The 23,578-nt window shown below is 36.9% G+C and overlaps 1 protein-coding gene across 1 annotated transcript in view; it reads right to left on the bottom strand.

Moving 5' to 3' along the window:
• The window catches only part of LOC306872506 (bifunctional heparan sulfate N-deacetylase/N-sulfotransferase 4-like), a 72,791-nt gene extending 63,922 nt beyond the window's left edge, over positions 1 to 8,869 (bottom strand). The window contains exons 1-2 of the mRNA XM_079421095.1: positions 8,509 to 8,869; positions 5,368 to 6,620 (exon numbers count right to left, since the gene is read on the bottom strand). Of these exons, the coding sequence (XP_079277221.1) occupies positions 5,368 to 6,351 (984 nt within the window). The 5' untranslated portion in view covers positions 6,352 to 6,620; positions 8,509 to 8,869. The remainder of the gene's footprint in view (positions 1 to 5,367; positions 6,621 to 8,508) is intronic.
• Positions 8,870 to 23,578: the final 14,709 nt, after the last annotated feature.

Here is a 23,578-nt window from a genome sequence, read left to right as displayed (position 1 = left end):
GTGAAAACAGTCCAAAAGAGTTCTAAACAAATATGTTGGATTTTAATATGACAGGGCAACATGGGATTGACTTTTTTTTACAGAAGAATGCATTATTATGGATTATCATAATCCATAATAATGCATCCTTCAGTAAAAAAGTATGTTTTGTGAAGTAAATAACTGTTTGTAACAAATCCATCAAAAAGGCATTTTAACTTTAAACCATTTAAAGTTTTAATATTCCGTAATTGGATTTACCAGATGGACTGGAGTGGTGTGGATTGCTTGTGAGGTATTGTGATGTTTTTATCAGTTTTTTGTACTCCTTTTCTTATGGCACCCATTCACCCTAGAGGATCCATTGGTGAGCAAATTATGCATTTCTGAATTTCTCCAAATCTGCTGCGATGAAGAAACAAATTCATTTATATCTTGAATGGTCTGAGGGTGAGTACATTTTCAGCATACTTTTTTTTCATTAAGGGTGAACTATTTCTTTAACTCCCTTTAAATCACTTTTTCTCTCTTCAGAAGTGTCTGTAACGGAAATGAGTGGCTGTTCTGTTCTTCTCTCTCATTTCCCTTGTTTTCTAACCCATATTTGTGTGTATGTTTGAGCTGGGGTGTGAGAGGAAGGCTTCAGGAGTCACTTTGATTCTGCACTGTGTCTCTGGCTGAATATGTGCAGCTATAGCTTTGATATTGTGATTCTGTTCGCTGTGATTCTGTCTTACAGTACATGTTGAAGTCAGTGTGCAGTTGAAGAAGTGGCAGCTTTGTCTTTAATCCTCATCTATATGCTGTTTCAAAGCCAAGAATCATACTCACCATGCAGACTCACACACACACACACACACACACACACACACACACACACACACACACAATGACCAGATGTAAGTGTACTAGGGCCACAAGCTATAGCTAACAGTCTCGATATTTATGCATTTGCTTTGAAATGAAAAGAGTGATTTTTTTCAGAGAAATCGTCATTTCGACCAACCAGCCTTTGAAGCCAATTAGAATTCATGCAAGATGTCAAATACAATCAAAATCCAGTTAAACAATAATTAAGTCATTCCATGGTTTTCCACAACTGTAAGCATAGCAATAAACTGCAATATTTATTTATATATATGTGCCTCAACATTTTAATAAATAAAAAACTGCAGAGGGACTTTTTGAGTGATGGCAAAAATGAATCACTGAATTCATTCACTGAAATAGATAGTCTGATTCACCTAAATAAACTAAAACAAAGTGCGGCTGAGGAGATAATAGCCGTCTTTTTTATTTGTTGCTTTTTGATTTTAGCACCGTACCTGATATAAATAGGCATTAAATGCTATCCGTGTTTGATGTTAAATTCAATATCTTTAAAATGTTTGGGGTTAGTAAGATGTTTTTTTAAAGCAATTAATACTTTTATAGGGGTTATGCACAAAAACTTCCATATTCTGTAAAACAGGTCACATCCCTTCTGGTTTAGGTCATTGTGTATGCTTTGTTAAATATAAAGCTGTTTTACTCAAGATACCTTCAAAGGAGATACCAAAGAGTATCATAACAGGTGATGTTTGACATATATCTCATTCACCAAGGATGCATTAAATTAATTAAAGGCACAGTTAAGGCATTTACATTGTTACAGAAGATTTCTATTTCAAGCAAAGACTGCTGAAAATTCGGCTTTGCCATAACAGGAATTAATTCAATTTTAAAATATATTAAAATACAAACAATTAAGTTTAATTAAAATAATATTATTGAATTTATGTATTCCCCAAGTGTACATAAGGAAATTCATAAATACTCAATTATACTATAGTTTAAGTTCAGTACTACACATGCTGTCACTTACACAACTGCCTTACACACACAACTGAAATGCCCTGTTATACAATCACCAACACAAGGTCACTTTAACTGCAGTTTCAGCAAAATCTCTGCTTGGGGAATCCACACACACATACACACACACACACACACACACGTAAAGTGAGGGTAAATCCCATTTGTGTTTGTGAGTGTGTGCAAGTGTGCATCAAGTAATTTATCACTGGTGCCCCCTGTTTTTTCAGCCTGCCCCATGGGCTGATGGGAGATATGGCAACCAGTCACTAAGAGTGACATTCTAATCTACAACACCTACATCTAGAGCACACAGGGTTCCTTTCTCTCTCACTCTTGCTCTTGTTTTCTCTCTCTCATCTTTATACTCTCTACAAATACATGAGATGAGCCTATTCTAACAAAAGTCAAGAAGTATCTGTTGTATGATTGTTACAGTAGTCTAACAGAGAAGATGTATTTTGTGATATTTTACAAACCAGTGGTTCTCAAATGGTTTTGCTTTAGAATCCAAAATATATTCAATTTAAGTGAACACATATTTGACATATATTTGTCTGGGTGTGTTTTAATATTTTTTTATTTGGTTTTTGAGAATGAAGACATGTTGTCTACTTTCCACAAAGCAGTTTCTACTAATACATAGCAAAATGTTTTCTCCTCCCTTATAAGTTATTTTGCCTAACAGTGTGTGATTATATGATTATTTCCATTTTATTCTTAGTATTTAGCATTGCTTATTCCACCCTGACCCTATCAGAACAGACTCGTGTCCCATTTTTGGTTCGTGACCCACCAGTTAAGAACCATGGGTTTCCATTGATTAGCTGTTATCTGCCATTTCATTCCACTGGCTTAGTATCGGCCTTTCCTCACACATGCACAAACACATGCACCTGTTCTGGATTCTGGAACAGCCCGCCATAAACGGTCAGAGGCTTCTCTATAACCAGCAGTAACAGTGGCTAAAAACAATGGCTGGTGGATCAAAGCCTTCCCACTTCTCTCCCCCATCACTACACGCCTTGTTTTTCCCCAGAATCCTTCGGGAATTTTCCGCTGACATTTCCAGTCGTGCACCAGAGCGACTAGCTCTAATTCTCTCCCTGAGCTCCCCCTCCAGAACCTCCATCTTACCGCTGGCTCATTTGCCAGGTCTAAATTAGCTCAGACCAATCGGGAAGAATTTGACAGTGCACATTCTTAGCTAGCAACATCTGGGGAGGTGTCACGTGCTTAGCCACTAACCTTTCTCTGAGAACATTAGATTCAGAAATTAAATGTGTACCCATGCTAGGTATAATGGTATCATGCTGTTCATAGAGTCTTTTTGTTTGAAATTGGAGGGACCGTTAACAAGAAAATGACCCATAAAGAATGTGCCATTTCTGTGTCCAGTGGGTTCAATATTTTAAAATATGACAAAGATATGTGAATGTTAGGTACCTCATTTATAATTGTCCTTATTAAATATTTATGGGAATCGCTACAGAAATATGTGTATACTCAATTTGTACTTACCAACATGTCCATTTAAATGTTGTAAAACTGCTTAACAAATGCGATGACAAAGTTTCACCCAAAAAGTCCAAACCTGACACACAAGTTCCTTAACATGATAAATGATGGAATCCACTTAGCCTTAGATTTAGGGTGCGTCTCAATCAGCTCCCTTGTTCAGTAGTCAGGGCACTGATCAGGGAGTCGGACATTTTAAGGGCTGTCTCAATCGCAAAATCCTTCCAGTGCACTGGAATGTTCGCTCCCTGAAAAATCCCACAATGCACCACAAAAAATAGGGAGCATCGGAGTTCACTATGCTCCCTTACTGGAAATAACGTCACAATTTTGGAGAGAGAAACATAAACCACACGAGCCTCGATAATTATAATGACACGCGATAGAAGATTTGAAAAGAAATTCAGCTGAAAAGTTGTAAGAACATGTAACAGAACGATGTGTTTAAAGAGAATAAAATATAATATCAAAAAGAGGTCTGTCATGTCTGTTGTTTATTAATTCAAGCGGTGACGTTCTACTATGTTGTCCGTTGACGTTGTACATAATCATGTCACTGGAATGAGTGCAGTGAGTCAGGGAACTTACCAGTGACCGAATTCATATTCACGATCTACTGATTCACAAACTCGGGAGCTAGGGAACTGATTGAGATGCACCTTTAGTGTGCGTTAAGGGCTCTGAGCTTTGACCTGGAACCTTTTTTTGGTGGCACTCTTTAAATTCTCTGTTATGCGTTAAAGTGAGTCACAATGTACTGCCATTGTACTGAATTTCCCCAACTGGATATTCATTAAATTTTCATTCATTTAATTTCATTTTAGTCTGTTCCTCACAAAAGCCTATCAGATAGCTTGAGAAGACTTTTAGAAGTTGTATGGACTACTTTTTATGGGGTTTTCTGTCTTTCAGTTCACTGCAAACTTTGGAAAGAGCTGTGTAACAATTCTTCAAAAAACAAAACTTTACTGTGAGTTCCACAAAAAAATTATAAATAACATCATACAGGTTTGGAACAAAATCAGTACATTATGACAGAATTTTCGCTTTTTAGGTGAAATGTTGTTTTAAATATTTGACTCTTTCCTATCAGTGTATCCATTTCTAATTGCTGCATAATGCCTGCATTAATTTATGTACACTCATGTGCATGCACTTGAATCTGAAAGCTCTGGAAGTCATGAAGTCATCTCACAATGGAGAGTGAGCGGCCCTTCAATCTGTTGAACAGCCTCAGAGAGGGGCCAAACGTGGGAACGAGATTATGAATGAGTGTGTGAAAGAGAGAATGAACACCATTTTACTGCTCTTGTCCCTCTAAATAGCCTCTTTATACTGACTGAGGCCAACTCAAACACCCACTCCAATTCAGTGACGTACACACACACACACACACAACATCCCCTTCTTGTCCACAAAAACATTCACATTCAGTAAATCAGACGTGAACACCTGCGAAGGGGAACTCAGACTAAAATCAACCAAATGCTTCTTCCAAATCCCACACAACTAATTAGAGCTTGGGTACTAGTCTTTGTTTTGTCTTTGGTGATTAGTTGAAACAGATTGCAAATAATTTTGTGGTTGATGTGTGTGTATAATGTAGAATGTCTTTGTTGACACATCCTATCATGACACCATTTAAATGCGCTAATTAATAATTTATTTATTTAGAAAATTATAGGGAGCAATTCTCACTTGTTTTCTAGTTGCTTATTAGCATGTATATTACTAGCATATTGACTATTTATTAGTACCTATAAAGCACATATTCTGCATGACCATATTCTACAGTACATCCTTAATGATACCCAATACCTAAGCTAAACAACTACCTTATTAACTATTAATAAGCAGTAATTAGGAGTTTATTGAGGTAGAAGTCGTAGTTAATAGTTAGTTTGAGAACTGGACTTTAAAATAAAGTGTAACTGAAAATTTATTTTGTTTGAACTTTTTTTCATATTTTAAAAATTTCTCAAATTAAAAGACAAATTCTTCAAACTGTTCTCTTACCTTTACGTCATTCACATTCATTCTTGTCCCTTTCTTCCCCACGAAAATATCATCTATGTCAACCAGGATGTATCGTTCCAGAGATCGTGACAGCTTCCTGCCTGTGAGATAAGCGATGGCATCCACCAGTATAAGTCTGTGTAACCAGTAGCTCAGCCCATGTCCAAACAGCACACGCTGCACCCCATCGTACAGGCCCAAGTCCTGCACGACGGAAGCATGGAGACCCTGGGGACCTGGTATGATCTGGGCCACTCCACTCTCACTGGGTCGAGTTTTAGCCAATAGGACTGGTTCATATGTGGAATGGTTGAACTGAAACACAGTCCAGTCCTCTCCTGGTAAGTGGCTACGATCCACTTCCGCCCGCGTTATGTAAAGCAGAGGTGAGCGGGGGTTTACACAGCAGTCTCGAAGTGCAACATTTGTTCGCAATGTCAGAGGGAAACCCCTAAGCTGCAGTGCAGGCTGGGAGTTTTCACTTGCCCGATGAAAAGCGATGACTCCAACACTGTATTCAGCACAGTATTTATCCAGAAGGTCACGGTTCCATGCGTCCATCCCGACATACTTGAGAAGGTTCTCGTAGATGACCAGTGCATAGCGTCCACGGCCTTTGTGCGTTAGAGGTGGGATGTCACCCTTACCTGGTGCAATTTCGGCGTGGTAACGGAATTGGTTGGATTCTAGAATGGCAATGATGTCCTGTCCCAGTTGAGAATACTGACTCTCTACAAATACCAACACCACCGGATCCTTACGTGACGGATCGATAGGTTTAGGCGTCCGAGGTTCTGACTGTCGGAAAGGGAGCGCCCGGAGGTCAGCACAGTCTGGACCTATGGCGCGATCCGCAAGGTCCAGCTCTTGGGTTGAGCCTGTGTAAAGGTAGTAGGCGGAGACTAAAACGCTAACCATACAGAAGGTGGCGAGGAGGATGACCAGCCTCCTCAGATTCCTCCGCAGCTTGGTGGCCAGATTCATGGCAAACGGCGCACATGTGTGGGAGTGTGTGTGGGTGGGAGTCTCTGATTGTTCGCTGAGGCGGGCTAAAGCTGCAAATTGTCTTTTTTGGTAATCATGCTGCAGTCATGTGACCATCTCACAAAACTGGCAAATTCACTTCCAAGACAGGGCACTAAAAGAGATTTTGGTTGAAAATGTTACACAACACTTTCAGTTTCTCCCGAAATGAATCCTTATCCAACTAGCAACCCTCCATGTCCTGAGATTTCTCCTAACCCCCAACAAACCTGCAGAGAATACAAATGACAAAAGACAAGCAAGTTCATATTTTATTATAACTGTAAGCATCTCTGAAATGTGTGTGTGCGTTTCTGTCACAGAAGTGTTCATCAAGGGTGTGTATGGATGCTCTTGAGGGGCAATACAGCCGTCAGCCTTCAGGTTGTTTTCAACACTTCACCAGCTGTGGCCAACACTTCCCAGGAGGAGTGTGTGATTGGCCATATATCAATAGGAAGTTGGAGGATGAGCCAATAGGAGCCTAAAGGTGGCTCTAAGGGAGAAATTCATCATTTGTCTAATGGGAATCAACTGTGTCACACATACTTTGTGTACATCAGGTAATCCGCACGACTGCATTTTATCTTTAAAGTTGCTTCCGCATAAAAAGGAGATGGCGGCTAAAGCATACACTTTCGTTTTCCTTTGTAGACACCCTGAAACAGGTAGGGGCAAATACAATGAGATTTGTGAGAAAATGAATATATATTCTCATTAAATGCATTGACTAGTACATGCATTAAATGCATTAGCACATCAAATCTAGTACATCCAACAAGTGCACTTGTTCACTCTCTGTTTATGTGTGTGCGACTATGTGCACGTCACGGTCTGTGTGATATCAGAGTATGTAATTAAAGGGACATGAATTACACAAGATTGAAATAACAGATTACAGCGTTGTGCGAGAACATCACAGGGGAATTCAAGAAGGTGGGAATGTGAGATCGAGGCGCAGGATGAATTTCATAGAGGGAGAAAATGGAGATTGCCAAAAGAACATTTTTACACAATATAACTGTGACAGGCTTTACTTAGAGAGTGGATTATTAGACATTCTAGAGATTCTAGATTTTGGGATGTGCATTATTATTTTACTGTTCAGCCAGGTTTATTAATAACTGAATAATCAGCTATTCTGCCTGCAGCCTGTTCTGATTTGGTGATTACTTGCTAATACTTCGGAAAATACATTGAAATATTTGATGTGGCCCTCACAATTTAAAAGGCTCATAAATCAAGCAAGTCATATTTAGGTTTAGAACTAACGTCAGAAAGTTTGTGAAAGGGTTAGGTTTAATAAATAGCACCACTAACAAAAAAAAAAAAGAAAAAAAAAAAAAAAAAAAAAACGCGTCTATGAGATGTCCTCACTAATATAGTACAACAAACTTGCGTGCGTGTGTGCGTGTTTCCCCGCGAGGCGGCGCATTCTTTGACCTGGGAAGCATCGCAGAAGATCTTTTGCCTGCTTTACTAATAATATCGTATTAACGTCTTATACACTTCTTGGCTCGGTCCTCTCATGTTCAACAGACTAAATACATCAATTCATTTTGAACAAGCTACAGTGTCTGTACAATTTTACGCAAATGATAACCTGAGATTTTTTGTCTAAAACCAAAAAAAGAAAAAGAATAAAAGAAAGAAAGCCGACTATTTAATAAAAAGGAAACAAAGCCGGATTAGTCTAAAACAAGGTTTCTAAAAAAGACCAGTAACTGTTGAAATGTTTACGATGTTATGTTATCTAAAATAATATTTCAGGAAATGTTTTTCAAATACTTTAAATTAGTCCAAGACACTGATATACAGTGGCGAAAAACATAGGCTACACATGTGCTTGTGCTCTAACGGTTGCTCTTTAAAAACTAAACCTGAGACCGTTATCAGTCGCGCTTAAAGAACTGATTTAAGATAATGGTAATTGAGTAAAAGATCGTTAACGCAAGTAAAATTAAGCGCACAGCATCTCCGGTCAGCCCCGGTAACGTGACATTCCAACACAGCGCATCTCTAAATCTCTCACACAAAGACGTTCAGCACAAAGTTACAACACTAAACGTAACTCAAAATAAACCTCACTTTCGCTATCTCCAGTCGGCGAGACCTTACCTTAATCCGAACCTGGGGCACTGCTGAGCGGGAAGCTGTCACACCAAAGCCGCCTCTCTCTGGAGCACCAGCTCCTTACAGCTCTGAACCCGAGAGCCCAATCTCATCCGCTGATTCAGAGGCAGCCATCTGGAATAATGCGGAGACCGGTCCGCTATTCTCTCCCCGCCCTCTTCCCCTTTTTCCCTTTCTCTCACTGCGACACGGATTAAAGGAGCGCGGTGGGGAGACAGGACCGCAGACAGGAGGAGAGACAGGACTGGAGACAGGAGGAGCGCTCAAAAGACAAACTGAAGAGAAAATCCCGAGAGGAGCGCTGAGACATACGACTCCCCTCCACTGTCACCAGTGACTGAATAGTGCCGCTGCCGCTCTCTGCGCTTTAGCTCACCTACAAACCACAGAGAGAGAGAGAGCGGAGAGAGAGAGGGAGGGATAGATGCTGAGTGATTGGCACTTTATGTTATGATATGTAATGTAATGTAAGCTGTATGGTATGACATGGAAAATGTGACAAATGCTAATAGGCTACTTTTTTTTATTGCAGAATCCCTAGTTACAAAATAAATTCTTAGTTTAATAATGATAATTATAACAATATAGTAGTGTTGTTTAAATTATAATGAGAAAGCAGCAAAATAATACCACATCAAGGCCCGGTTTCACAGACAAGGTTTAGACTAAGCCAGGTTTAGGTCATAGTTCAAATAGGACATTTAGGTAATTTTTATAAACATGCTTAGAAAAAAAAATACTGGGGTGCATCTTGAGACAAAAAAAAAAAAAAAAAGGCACTGATATATTTTAAGATCAGCCAGTGAAAGTTTATTTAAGTTTAAACAGCTCAGACTTACGTTTTAGTCTAGGACTAGGCTGAAGCCTTGTCTGTGAAACCGGGGGAAAGTCTTTGTATACAAATTCATAAAAATTAGCTTTACTAATGGAATTTTTTATTCTATTTTGTCAGACAAAATGTAACAACGAAAGAGCAAAATCCTGTTAAATTACCTTACCATAAATTATACTGTATTTTAAAAGACAACACATGTATTTTTTCTTTAACATATTGTTCAAATGTCTTATATTTATTCATAATTTATATATTATGTAAAAATTAAGTAAATAGTAAGGATGTGTAACTTATATTTCAGGAAATACTTTATTGGTAAAATATTTTTAAAATTATGATTTGATAAGTAACATAACAAAAAATAACATGGCTAAATGGGCATTCCCAGATTTCTCTCCATGAACATCAAATTTGTTTGTATTTTTTAGAATATATTGGTTTATGCTGAATGCATACATTTAGCCTATGCATATTGTTTATGTTTATCATCACGTGCATCACCATGATGGGGTTTTATGATGGTAACACTGTGACCTGTCGTTATTTTATTTTGATATATTTAAGCCATCATATTATGTTGTAGCCTACCTGTATTTTTTAATATCTCAAAGATGCTGATTTATTGACATAATATAATTTAATGACAATTAAAAAATGGAATCCTGCAATGCTTATAAACAGCTGCCAGTTTTTTTTTTTTTTCTAAACCAAAGAGGTGTATGATCCATAATATTTCTCAGACAAACACATTGCCCCTGCTGGGCAGTGTGGTGGTGTGTAATTGGACCACTATATTTTCCTCAACAAGCATGCTTGCTTTAAATTCCTGTTATTCCAGAACATTACAAATAATAAAATTCCAATATTAAAAATAGCCACAGCAAGGAGCACTGTGGGACAGATGAGAATAAAAACAAAAACAAGAATGTATTTGTTAAATAGACACATGTGATTTTCTTTTTGCTTTTTTTAAGAAAAAAAAATCCTCCAGTTCTAGATACTTAAAACCCTAACATCATACTTCTCTTAGCATTTAATTCCAATGTCCTTTGGAAGCACTCAGTCTGGTTTCCATGAGTAGGATTTTCTGTTTTGCGTTTTGTAAATCAAAAGGGTTTGAGGGTTTAAATCAAAATGAAACACGACAGTGCTGACTACTGCGGAAATGCTAAAGGCAGCATGGACCAAACTGTTCTGCAGAATTAACCACAACTCGGATAAAGAGATTGATGTGATTTTACACAGGTTGAAGGGAGGTGCAGTTTTGGTTGATGATTAGAGATATTTTAAACTGATAATATAAGAGGAAGCAAAAACTATTGTACTCATAAACAACCAAGGAGGTCATTAGAGACATGTTTACAATGCAATACAACAAACAAGAGTGCACTCCACAATTTAAAACCCTGTGTGATTTGATTAGAACAAACCAGCACTCACTATGGGCATGCAAACACATACACACGCTCAAAGTTAAACAGCTATTTAAAGCAGGATGAGAGCTTCTGTTGGGTGGCCTGCAAGTCTGATGAGTTGATACAGACAGGAGCCAAAGAATCTCTCTCTTTAACACACACACATACACAGTTCTTAGATACTCTGAAGAGGCAGCATTAGTGTATGCCTCATTTGGGCCAAATGTGATGGTCTGGCAAGCGTTCAGCTCTCCTTCCTCTTGCTCTCCCACCACTCCACTCCATCCCTGTTTCCCTCCCTGTCCATTCTTCCCCTTTCTCCTCTCTCCCTCCTTCCTTTCTGGAGCTAATGGGGCTGAAAGCTTCCAGCAGTTCTCTGCTAAAACATGCGTTTAATTTGATTATTTACTACCTATTGTTTTCTGCCCTATAGAGTCTGAAGAAAGTGAAAAAGAGAGAGAAGGTATGTTTGTGAGAGAAAGACAGAGGGGAATATGTGTGTGAAAATCGTAAGTGAGAGAGACGGAGAGAATAGTCTGAATGTCTATGTGTGTGTGTGGTGTGTAAGACGGTAATTGTGTGTGTGACAAGTGTGTATTGTGTGTGTGTGACAGGGGAAGCCCAGCTCGTATTTGTTATTCTAATTGAGGCTCCTCAGTTGTCTATGGATCCATTGTGTTGCACTCAAGTCAACCGTTCAGATTTAAACCCAGGACCAACACTTGCACAACACAACACCAACAAGCAGAATTTTTCTAGCACAAATTTGGAACTTTGTATTGCACTATGTTGCATGTTATGTAATGTCTCATTATGAATTGCATAAATTATACGTTGAAAGTCTTCATAAACAGCTTTACATACAAGCAACTGCCCTGCAAGCTTTGTAAATTCATGCATTCAGGTTGATTCAGTGATATTAAATAAGGCTTTTGATTGAGATAAAACCAGTTATCTATCAAGTTGTTACCATTTTAGGTTACCATTTTCAGTGTGTTGTAATATAATATAAATGCAACTCAGTATTTTAAGATTTGATACAGCTCTGAATGCCCATACACATGGGTAATTAACAAATTGCAAGGTTGAAGTTTAAAAAAAAAAAAAAAATTGTATCATATTTTAAAAGGTATTTTGACGTATTTCCAACAGAAACAGAATAATGAGGAACAGTGATTGGGTTTAGAAAGGATACAGCTAAAGTCCCTTTCAAGGAAAGTCTGTTCACTTGGCGGCCATATTTGCAATGCCTCTGGGCAGCTCAAAGAAGACCAAGAGGAGGAATCCTGAAATCTCAAAAACTGCTTGCTGAACTCGCAATTAAATTACAGATTTAAAATCAGCAACAAAATCTAAAATGGACTGCCCCATGAATGTTGTTTTTGCTCAAATAGTGTTTAAAAAGCTTATTTTTCAGGCTAGATGCTAGATTTTCCAGCCAATGCACCTGCACAGACATAGCTGCAGGCTTCTATGGGAACCAGAGCTTCTAACGGCTGCAGCAGTGACGCAATTACTTTTTAGAAGGTGGGACTATTCATTTAGAAGGTGGGACTATTGTGCTTTGCAGTTTCTCCCATTCATAATTATAGGAGTGAACTGTCTTTGTATTTCTATAGTCTTTGATATACAGCTACGGCAACCAGCACTTACTGGGCAAGCGCACATAAATATATTGCATAATTTTTGTCATGCTGAACAACAATAATTACTGTATTTGCATAACTATAAGGGCAGGTTTAGAGTTGGGGTAGGTTTAGACGTTAATAAAACACAATGTGATATAGCAAATGTAGCATCTGCCTTGATGTTCATTGAGACTTTATGTCTTAAGAGACCCCTTTTAGCCTTTTGACATTTGCATATAATTCACAGACCTGGCCCCACATTCAACCTTTATATGGGTGCTAAATTGCCAATGGTTGTCCCCCCACTGTCAAAAAGACGCTAAACAGATTGACTATCTTTTCTCTCAATCGGACTTCAAACTAATTAAAAACAGAACTAAATGGGCCTCAGTACCAGCCCTGGCTGACCAGTAGACTACCCCCCACGATTACAAGATATACATAACACACACACGTAGAGACATTTTCTTTATTTAGACCATAATTAATCAGTTACAAAGATATGTGGTGTTGTTTGTATGTTTCCTTATTATATTAGCCTAGTGACCACTCGTTATTTGCATTAGTAAGCTCTAAACACTCATATTTAGGTGTATGAATGTATCTCTGGTTTAATATCTTTTAGATATATCTTTCTTGATATCAAAATGCTCTGCTCTTTATTTCTCAAACAATGATGTACACTATGTGATCGTGAAATGTATCATACGATTTTTACTGTACTGTGGGAAGAATTACACCGATTGAGCAGAACAGTCATAAAACATGCAAATGAGGTGTCAAGTGGGACAAAGAAACACTTTCCCGCTGAAACTATGTGCCTTGTTCTTGGTCAAACTAACCAAAATGGGTGTTACAGGGTAACCAGATAAAACTTCTCCCAAAAGGCGAGGTCTTCTCTTTACTTTCGGTGCCCTGGAGACACACATATCACCTTGGAACCCTTTCGGGGGGGAGTCCAAGCTTCTGGCAGTTTTAAGTCCAGTAACTTTGTCGATTCACTTTGGACCAATCAATCCATGGCTGGAATGACGAAGCTTTCACTCCTAAAGGAATTCATCAAGAATCTACGCATTATACACCAGGACACCAAGACATTTTACTCAGCATCAACAAAACCAATATGCAAGTAACCGCTTGTTAACTGTTTAGATGCGCTTCTAGACTTCGACCCCTTTTAATTAAGGTGATGTGATTCTCCGATGGTTCTAACAGGTTGTGTTTAGCTGACATGTTTACCTGCTATTACACTCTACTCTCTTGCGTGTGAGCGCTCTCTCTCTCTCTCTCTCTCTCTCTCTCCATGTATTCCTTGCATTGGCATCTATGTTTAATGTGTGTATGCTTGTGTCTAGTTCGATGTTGCATGTTCCCCTGTAGTGTAGTTTAATAAAGATCCATATGTATTCGCGCCTGGTTGTCTGTGTCTGCTACTAACAGAACGAGGTCACTTTAACGTTTCGGTTTTGTTACATGCTCTATGAGCAATGTATTAGGGAGGAAATTATTTTTCGTGGCCAGAGAAATTATTTTCCTTGGAGTCAATAGACGATTAAAACTGTCCGTACTGCGGACGAACAAATCATCTTATTGTACTATTAATGCTATACTTCCTGAAGATGAATATATAATTGATAACAACCCGCTATGATTAATTATGTTCATCTCACTTTGAGCTAATTTGCTACACAAATTGAATTTAGTATTATTTTATGGTGAGATTTTGCATCACTTCTTGTTTATTATAAAATAAATATTATAAATTTGATTTCATGCAGACTTTAAATTTTGCTGCAAGCTGTTCACACACTAGCAATAAATATGCCATTAATGCGTTAAAAATCTAAAATTTAATCAACCTTTAATCAACTAGTTCAATATTTGAAATGGTTCTATATGGTGTGCTAAAATAATTTAAAAGTACTATTATATGTAGATTATAAAAAAATTTATACGCAAAAATAATACATTTGTAAAAAATGATTTAAAAGTAGTTTTTTAGTCACATCACAAAGTAAAAATAAATAAATAAAAATGTGGTATTTAGTTGTATTTGTAAAATAAATGTATACAAATTAAATGTATTATTTATTTAAATGAGGTTGTTTAATATGAAGGAATTTTAACCTGGACAGTCACACCAGTGAACATTGATTAAAATGATTCAATTTAATAATAATATTAAAAAAGATAGCATAGCCAACATATGTTGTGTTTTGGATACTTGTCCTCAAGCACTGAATAATGATATGATGTTTGTCCCACAGAAGGCTGCCTCAATAGCTAAATCAGCAAAAAAGAAAAAGAAAAAAAGATTGAGCGAACAGGCTGAGCTGGTGAACCAGCTATACCAGCACCAAACTAGAATTAAACAGCATGAACCAGCATGGAAATTCATACTGTTGTCAGCTTTTTTTCAACGTCGAAATGTCTATGTGATATTTCACTTGTGTGCTGGCTTGCCATCAAAGTAGGGGAAAAACCATGAACATTTTCCTGGGTCTTGTAAGGGGGACTCAGCAAGGTCCTCTACCAATTAAGCCCTATGCAGAGGTGACCCATTAATAAAAATGCCTCACTTAAGAAGAAGAAGAAAAAAAGTTGATATTAAGACTTGGTTTTAGATAGTATATATTAAATTAATTTCCTGTCCTCACTGGAATTTTTAAACAAAATTTAGTTAAGTTTCGTGAAAACTTGAAAAACTATTTTTCAATTGGGTAAGACACATGAATATTTACTCTAAAAACAAGCCTTTTAATTTCATAATTTAGCTTATGTAAATTTATCTGTTTTTTTTGTTATTTCCAATGACAAGAATACAAATTTTTATTAACAAAATTATTTTTCCTTCCTCTGTTTGAAATGGTACATATCAGATGGAGCTTAATTTTTATGCATACTAACAATAATTTTAAAGTGTCAAATTTTAGTCTCACATTTTAAGTATGTTGTACTTTTCTCTTCTAGTGTCTGTTTCACTACCACACACACACACACACACACACTCAAGCACATCCCTACTGTGTGATCTCGCTATCAAGGCTTCAAAAACCCCTGCTTGCTGTCAGGGTATTGCTGTTGATTCATGTCTTTCTTCCTCTTTTACACCATCAAAAACACACACACGTACATACACACTCCTCTGAATGAAGGCTTAAAACTCTATGCTGTAATTGAGGGCATGAGATATAGCGCTCTCTAACACAGAGATAAATTCCCTGTCATCCCCTACCTGCGCTTTGATTGGTGAAGAGATAGCATCCCTATGACAGCCAACAACTATACTTCAAGCAGCCTGTCAGCAGACACACATCATTTTCCATCAGCAAATCAGCCAGGCTTATCTGGGAAAGTTCTCTTAACGTTTTTGAGTGTTCTTCAGGCATCCTTGACAAGCACTTTAAATGGCTCTTTAATAGAAGCAGATTAACCTAGGAAAAAAATAAAATAAAAAATCATACGGTAGTTTTTGTTGGTAGACAGTTTACAATAAAGCTGAAATCTTTTTAATAATACAAATACTTTATCTAATTCCTGTTTAATGTGCAGAGACTAAGCCATTTATAGTTGCATTTTCAAAACATTTGCAGAGTAACCCATAAATTAAAGTGAAATTTCTTAAATTAAATTTAAAACGTTTATGATATTTTATACAAATTAAATAAATTAAAATAATTATGAATGATATTCACATCAGAAAAATCATCTGGTTATTTACTGGAAATTACACTTTCAATTGATATTTTTATATCATGTATAATTTTTTTGTTTATTTTTTTTAAGTTTGTTCAGTTATTTACATTAACATATGTTAAACTTTTAGAAGCAGCATTGTACAAAATAAAATAAAATAATGACCTATTTGCATAAAACAAACTTTTGGTTGTCTATTGAAAATGAGCATTTTAATCAATATTTTTATGTGTAAATATATTTGTAAATATGCTTATTTCCATTAGACTCATTTTTAGGTTAACCTTAACCCTACACCTAACATCCAGTGAGCCTTAAATAAAGCAATAAAAAATGAATTAAAATGAAATACACAATAAATAAAGATGGTGGCATCTAAGGTTACATACTGTTGGGGCTGAATGCACCAGCCAAGCAACTGACATTGAAATGAACAAGAATGCTAACAGATCCAGATACTATTTATTTATTTATTTTGCAGTTCTGTTTGGTGCTGCAGAAATGATCCACAACAGATAAAAGTTTCATTGCTAATACACTTAAGACGTCTTTATGAACTAAGGTTATGGATGCAGAGAACTAGTTATGCCTGAGACTAACAGACCATGATTTTCCTCAGCATTACCCATCATTGAGAATGTCCCACTAATGCAAATGAAATGCCTAGAATGTAGCATGTCTGAATTGATTAGCTATTTTTAACTGGTTGGTATGTTTTCTGTGCTTCAGTTCACTTTAATTGGAAGAGAAGGTTATATTAAACTTCACAATGTATAATCTTAGTCAGTGTCAGGTGAAAATAGCACTTTTAGAGATGTAAAGACACTGTGAGCTTTGTACTACTGGAGAAAGTACTGAATTATTCTATTCAAACTGAATCTAGTGGAGTAGAATTAAAAGTGCTTCCTGCATGCAAGACTACACAAATACAAGTTTTTGAAAACATAAAAAAAAAAAACTAGTGTGAAACAATCAAGAGAAAGTGCATTTCCATTTCAGTTTTGACAAACAACATGTTGAATTTTTTCCATTTCAGTTAGTCACACAGGAAGTCACTTTTTTTGCAAAGAAGATACTTTGTATCATTAATAATTGATGTTGCCTCCATTTCTAAATAATTCTGATAGAGTTTAGTGTTGACTAAACTGATACTATATGCAATGTTCTAATATTAAAATAATTATTTTTCTTTGGTCAAGTAAAATAGCATAAATATTACAAGACACAGAAATTCTAAGGAAACAATAGTGCTTTCATTTACAATACACCAAATTATACTGCAAACAGCAATACAGCCCTTAAAAATGGTGTATCCTTCTTATAGAGCACTTGTAATCAATCACATTGTACCTCTTATTTTATGAACCTGTCCTCAGGCCAGGGCAATTGGCACACACATATTTTCAGTTGATCAATGCCTAAATGACTCCTGAAATGACTTTCTTTATTGATCAGTTTCAGTCTAACTGAATCAAAGTAACCACAATTGCGCACATCCACCTACCAAGTAACAGATGAGAATGAGCTAAGCACATTAGGTTTACCCTAGTGTCATCTGAAAGAAACCCTTTTGTGTAAGGAAGATTTCACTGGAACTGCAGAGTTTTAACTATTCTGATCAAATATAAAAGTATTTATCAATGAGTTTAGTGATATATTTCAATATTGCACCATGTGTTTCAATATTACAAAAGCAATGCAGATTCTTTTCATATTTGTCATATTTCATTCCAGTTGGTGTGAATGATTGCGTGTTTTTAGTAGTTACGCTTGTCATTGTGCTAGGATCCTTGCAAATATTCTAAGATATTTAGTCCTACAGCACTGGTAAGTTTCACTGATTGGAATTTTTATTTATTTTATTTTTTTGTGGAAGTGACTGTTTTCTCTCGTTCCAGGATTGCTTGGAGACAGGGTTCCTACAGAGACAATATATAGCTGAGACAAGCCACTTAGAATAAATGGGAGAATGCCAATATGGTGGCTCTCGCACAGGAAGCCCTGCCTTCCAAATAAAAGAGCCAATTACCAAATAACAAATTCATTACAGCAGTTCTTGCTGTTTGATGGTGATTGGAGTTATGAAACGTATGCTCAACATATACAGATTTTGAGTGTCTTTTGAGGGTAAAATTTTATTGCTGATTTGAAATATTTTAAAATGTGACTTTGGCAAGCAGTTTTTTGAAATTTCTGTATTTTCTATTCATTTATAGGAGCTATACAGACCTTGTACATTAGAATGGAGGGGAAATCTTGTTGCTCTTGAACATGGTCCAGATCGTCTTTTATCCAGGGGTGCGTTTCCCGAAAACAACTATGGTCGCAAGTTCCGTCATTACCAATAGCGTTCAATGGAACTAACGACCATAGTTAGCTAATGATGCTTTTGGGAAATGCACCCCAGGTCGGTATATAAAGTTGGAAATATGTGCCTATGGTGACATTTCAGCAAAATTATGTTGCTTTCCTGCATATTTGGCAACACTCTAAGTGAAAATGTCCAATGACTGTGACTTTCAGTTTTATCTGAAAAAATGAATGTGAATTACGTTGAATTACCTTTGTATTACGTTGGTTATTGAAAGTGAAAGTGAACGTGATGTGACATACGATACTTGGAATTCGTGCTCTGCAGTTAAGCCATCCAAAGTGCACACACACAGCAGTGAACACACACACACACCGTGAACACACACCCGGAGCAGTGGGCAGCCATTTATGCTGCAGCGCCCGGGGGGGCAGTTGGGGGTTCGGTGCCTTGCTCAAGGGAACCTCAGTCGTGGTATTGAGGGTGGAGAGAGCGCTGGACATTCACTCCCCCCACCTACAATCCCTGCCGGCCTGAGACTCGAACCTACAACCTTTGGATTACGAGTCCAAATCTCTAACCATTAGGCCACGACTTGTATAGCAGCATTTGAGTGGAGCTATATTGCATTTGAAAATAACATACCACCTACACCAAACACTACCATAAACCTATAGACAGTATTAACTCAATCAAACGTGAGATAAAAACATATTTGCTGAAGCAACCATGCCATTTTTACTTGCTTCTGCAAATCGTTTATCATGACTTGTACTTGAAGGCTCTGCATCACAAGTGCAGTACCGTACTAGGTGAGCTTCTGAGCAAGTTTACCACCTCAAAAAACGAAACAAAAAAACAACAACTTTTGAATCAATAAAAGTAATCATTATATCTGAGAAGAGGAATAAAAGTTGTATTACAACCACTGGTGTTCATTGTATGTACAGGTTTGATTTTGGAGTTTTGCAAAAATGTTGCAAGAGGCATGTTTTTCTAGTGAGCGTATGCTCACTAGAAATATAAAACCTAATAGACATTTTACAAAATGTGTTCCACAGTAGAAAGGATGTCATATTGGTTTGGATCAACTTGAAGTATAAGTAAACACTGACTGATTTTTATTTTTATTTTATTAACACTTTAAGTATGCATTATTTATGTGTGATTTAGTAGAAACTCTGATTATTATTTTGTGTTTGAAGTGTTGAATGTACCTTGCTGCTTTATTTTTTTGATAGAGTCACGGTAACAAAGTTAAAGGTGCATGGTGGCTGAGGCTGTCGATAATAACAGAGTGGTTTCCTCCGGCAACTTCTGGGCCTTATTCATTATTCGACAACCAAAGCAGAGCTTCACCGCTTAAGGAGAAGTGCTCATCTTCCCTCAGCCTACACCCACCTTTTCACTTCTGCCCCACTGATAGATACATCTAGAGAGATGGGCTGACTGTAAAAGGTTAACTGAAAGAGATGAGAGAAAGGGAGGTAAAAATGAGAGAACGACGGAAGGAATGAGGGTGAGAGAGCTGTAGAGAGGAGGCAGAGAGAGGAGAGAGAGATAGGGATCGATGGACTCTAGTAATTACATGGTGATTTATGACTGAGAGGTGCAGTAGATCGCCTTTAATTTCACACCGTAACGCAAGGTTTTTTTTATTTATATATATATTTTTTCTTTTTTTTCCCCATGACTGAGCAAGGTCAGTGTGTGTGCATGTGTATGCGTGTGTGTCCAGGGACAGATCATTTACACACTCCCCACTTCTGCTGAGTAGCTTCCCTGTCACTGAGATATGATCATTCTGGACACGTTTTTCACTGCCAATACAAGTCATCTCTCTTTCTCTCTCTTCCTTCCTCTCTCCCTCTCCATCTCTCCCACCTCACATTGTCTCTCCTGTTTTACTTCTTTTTTCCTCCATCTTTCTCCCTTCCACCTCCCTTTTTGTCTCTCTCTCTCCCCATCACTCTGGCCAAACCATTTTACTTTTGGCAACTGCTCTTTTGCTGAGTGCAGTAATATGAATATGATGACACGGAGGGCTCAGGCAGTAATCGCATATTTGGGATCTGATAACTGATTTATTAAGCACCCGTGACAGCGAAATGTTTTCTCAGCATAAAGTAAATGTTTCATCTCACAGACCTAAAGCAGTAAAATCAGAATCGACCAGTGATTTTGCAGTTTCTTGAGCTTGTATTTTTGACCATCATTGTTTACTGGTAAGTTTGTTACAGTGGTTTATGCAGTGATTTTATATATATTCAGTGTCACATGATTCTTCAGAAATCATTCTAATTTGCTGATTTGGTGCTCAAGAAACATTTCTTCTTATTATTATAGAAAACAGCAAAATAAATAGAACGTTCAGAAGAACAGGAATTCTGTCGGAATAAAAGTATTAATTTCTTAAAAAAAAAAAAAAAAAGTACTACCTCATACACACACACACATAGTATTTTTGTATTGTCATATTTTGGTCAAGATTATTAAATTGTTTTATCATAATGACACATTTTTAAACTTTCTCTTTGTTATTGAAATCTAAAAACATCCCTCAACAAGCATTTTTGTTAATAATTACGACAATGACATTAACACTGGTCTCGTGAGAGTGTTTTGTTATCACTAGTGCTGTACCAAAGGGCCTCATCTCCCAAGTAACAACCTTTCATAAATCCAAACAGCTTTTCCCAAACTGAAATAATCACTAACAATGATGCTAATAATATATGTAATACATAAACAGCACCAAAGTTCCAAAACTGTCATGCACTTCATTGAAATTACATCTTTTAAAGAGTCACTTAGACATTAAAAACATAATTTAATCATTATGTGAGACAGAGGACATAATATTCACCTCATATTATACTGAGAAAAAAATAATGTGACTGCTATGACAGTTTGATGAGTTGTATCTTTTTAAAATGCCTTCCATTCAGAGTGCAAAATGTAATTATATCAAGTCAAAAGAAATTATACAAAATCTGGGGAAAAAAAGCTGAGAAAATTAAAACGGATGTGTGGGAGACGTGTTTTTTTTATCTAATCATGAACTGCTGTTTGAAAACTCTGAGGAGTAACACTGATATAACATAGGCGTACCGCTTTATAAATTGCCATGTGGCTGTGTAACATTGTGTTTAGGGGGTTATTGTGTTATTAGTGTATGGTTAAAGTGTGTGTCAGTCACAAGTGTTCTTGTGGCTTAAACTGTAAACATGTTTAAGAAAGCACGTGGGTCTGAGGGTGTTGTGGAGCTGCGTGGGAGTTTGACATGGTGTGTGTGAGTGTGTGTGTGTGTGTGTATGTGTACGCGTACATGCGAGTATTTCTGTGTGTTAAGGTAGATCGTCTCCTCGGTTGCTGTTGTGGTGAACCACATCCCTCTCTCCCCTCGTCCATGTTTGTGAGGAGGACGTAGGCGTATAACTGCCGACACACACAACCTGTTCAACACACACAGCTTTTTCTTATAAGTGTTGATCATTCCTTCACCAACTCTCCGTCTTTTGCTTTCTCTTTTGTACCAGTCATAAATGAACGAAAATTTGGCCATAATTGACTCACCCCTATGCTGCTGTAAACCCATTCTCTTTCTTAAGGAGAAATTTTGCAGAATGTCCAGGCTGTTTTTTTCATACTATGAAAACTTACAGCAGTGTTGTGGAAGTTGTAATTTCACACATTTAGTTCAATTTAAATTTAGTTAAATAATTAAATTAAACATACATTTACAAACAAACACACAAATGTTGGTACACCTATCATTACAAGGAGTTTAATATTGTTTTTATATTGAGGATATATAAGATTATATATAGGATATATTTTTATATATAGGAGTTTTTATATTGAGATAATGATATTTTCTATATACATGCACACACACATGCGCACACACACACACGCACATAAACAAACACACACACACACACACACACACACACACCTAGAAAGTAGAAAATACCCTCTTTTATCATAGTGATGTAACGCAATAAATAAAATAAAATAATAAAATAAAATAAAATAGAAAAATAAACTAAACCAAGAACTACACACTACCATTTAAAAGTCTGAGATCAGTAAGTAAATAAATAAATAAATAAATAACGTACAATAAACAATAATATATAAAATACATTTAAATGTTCATAGTTCATAGTAATAATCATATTTCATACTCATAATTCAAATCACAGTTAAAAAATAAAAAAAATAAATATAATTAAAAATAAAAGCAGAACAACTGTCTTCAGCATTTATAATAATAAGAAATATATATCTTTAGCACCAAGTCAGTATATTAGAATGATTGTAACGATCAGTTTCAAGACAAATCAAAACAGTTTGTTTCAAATCTGGCACAGCATGGTTTCAGATTAGATAGAGCTTTGCAGTTGTAAATAATATCAAATAATCAGTTATTATCACAGATACAAACCTCTTTCCAACAGACAAAAATACACGCACACACACAACATCTCCGAAGCTAACCTCTGTTGCAAAATATATGAAAGTGGGGCTCTAGAGCTTCACCAGTGCTTAACCCTGCAAGAGTGTGTCTATGTGTGTAGGTTGTAGTAGCCTGTTGTGCCCCAGGCAAGGCAGTTAGCATTCAGCTCAGAGGCTTGCAAAGCCTTTCAGGAAAAAAGGGCTACACACCACACTCACACACATACATGCTGAACTCATGCACAGGAAGACGTCCACACTTTTTTGACTAACTATCATACATTAGCATATGTGCGTTGTTTACACTCCTGTCTCATGCTGTGTGACTGCGGGAGCGTGTCTGGATCGTAAAGAAAATCAGCCACATAGATTAGATTCACTCCGCTGAAAATTAATAGACAATAGTCTCCTTCACACTCTCCTGATAGATGCACACACATACGGCTCTCACTAGGATCCCTGCAGAGTTTTTATTTTCCTCAGAGGCCAAAACTTTCCCATAGCACCTGCCGCTATAACAAAGCAGACATACAAAACTAATGTTACACACCACACTCATTTTAAGTGGAAAAAGTCAGATGTGAAGCACTAGGAAATACACACACACACATACACACACACTGGAGTAGTGCTGTGGCTGATTGGATTGGCTAGTCCTGCACCCTTTATTTCAATTTTAAGGGCTTCAGTGGCTTTCTAGGTGAGATAG

The sequence above is a fragment of the Barbus barbus genome (genome assembly GCF_936440315.1).
Source record: "Barbus barbus genome assembly, chromosome: 7".
Classification (NCBI taxonomy): domain Eukaryota; kingdom Metazoa; phylum Chordata; class Actinopteri; order Cypriniformes; family Cyprinidae; genus Barbus; species Barbus barbus.
This window is presented reverse-complemented; position numbering and strand designations above follow the sequence as displayed.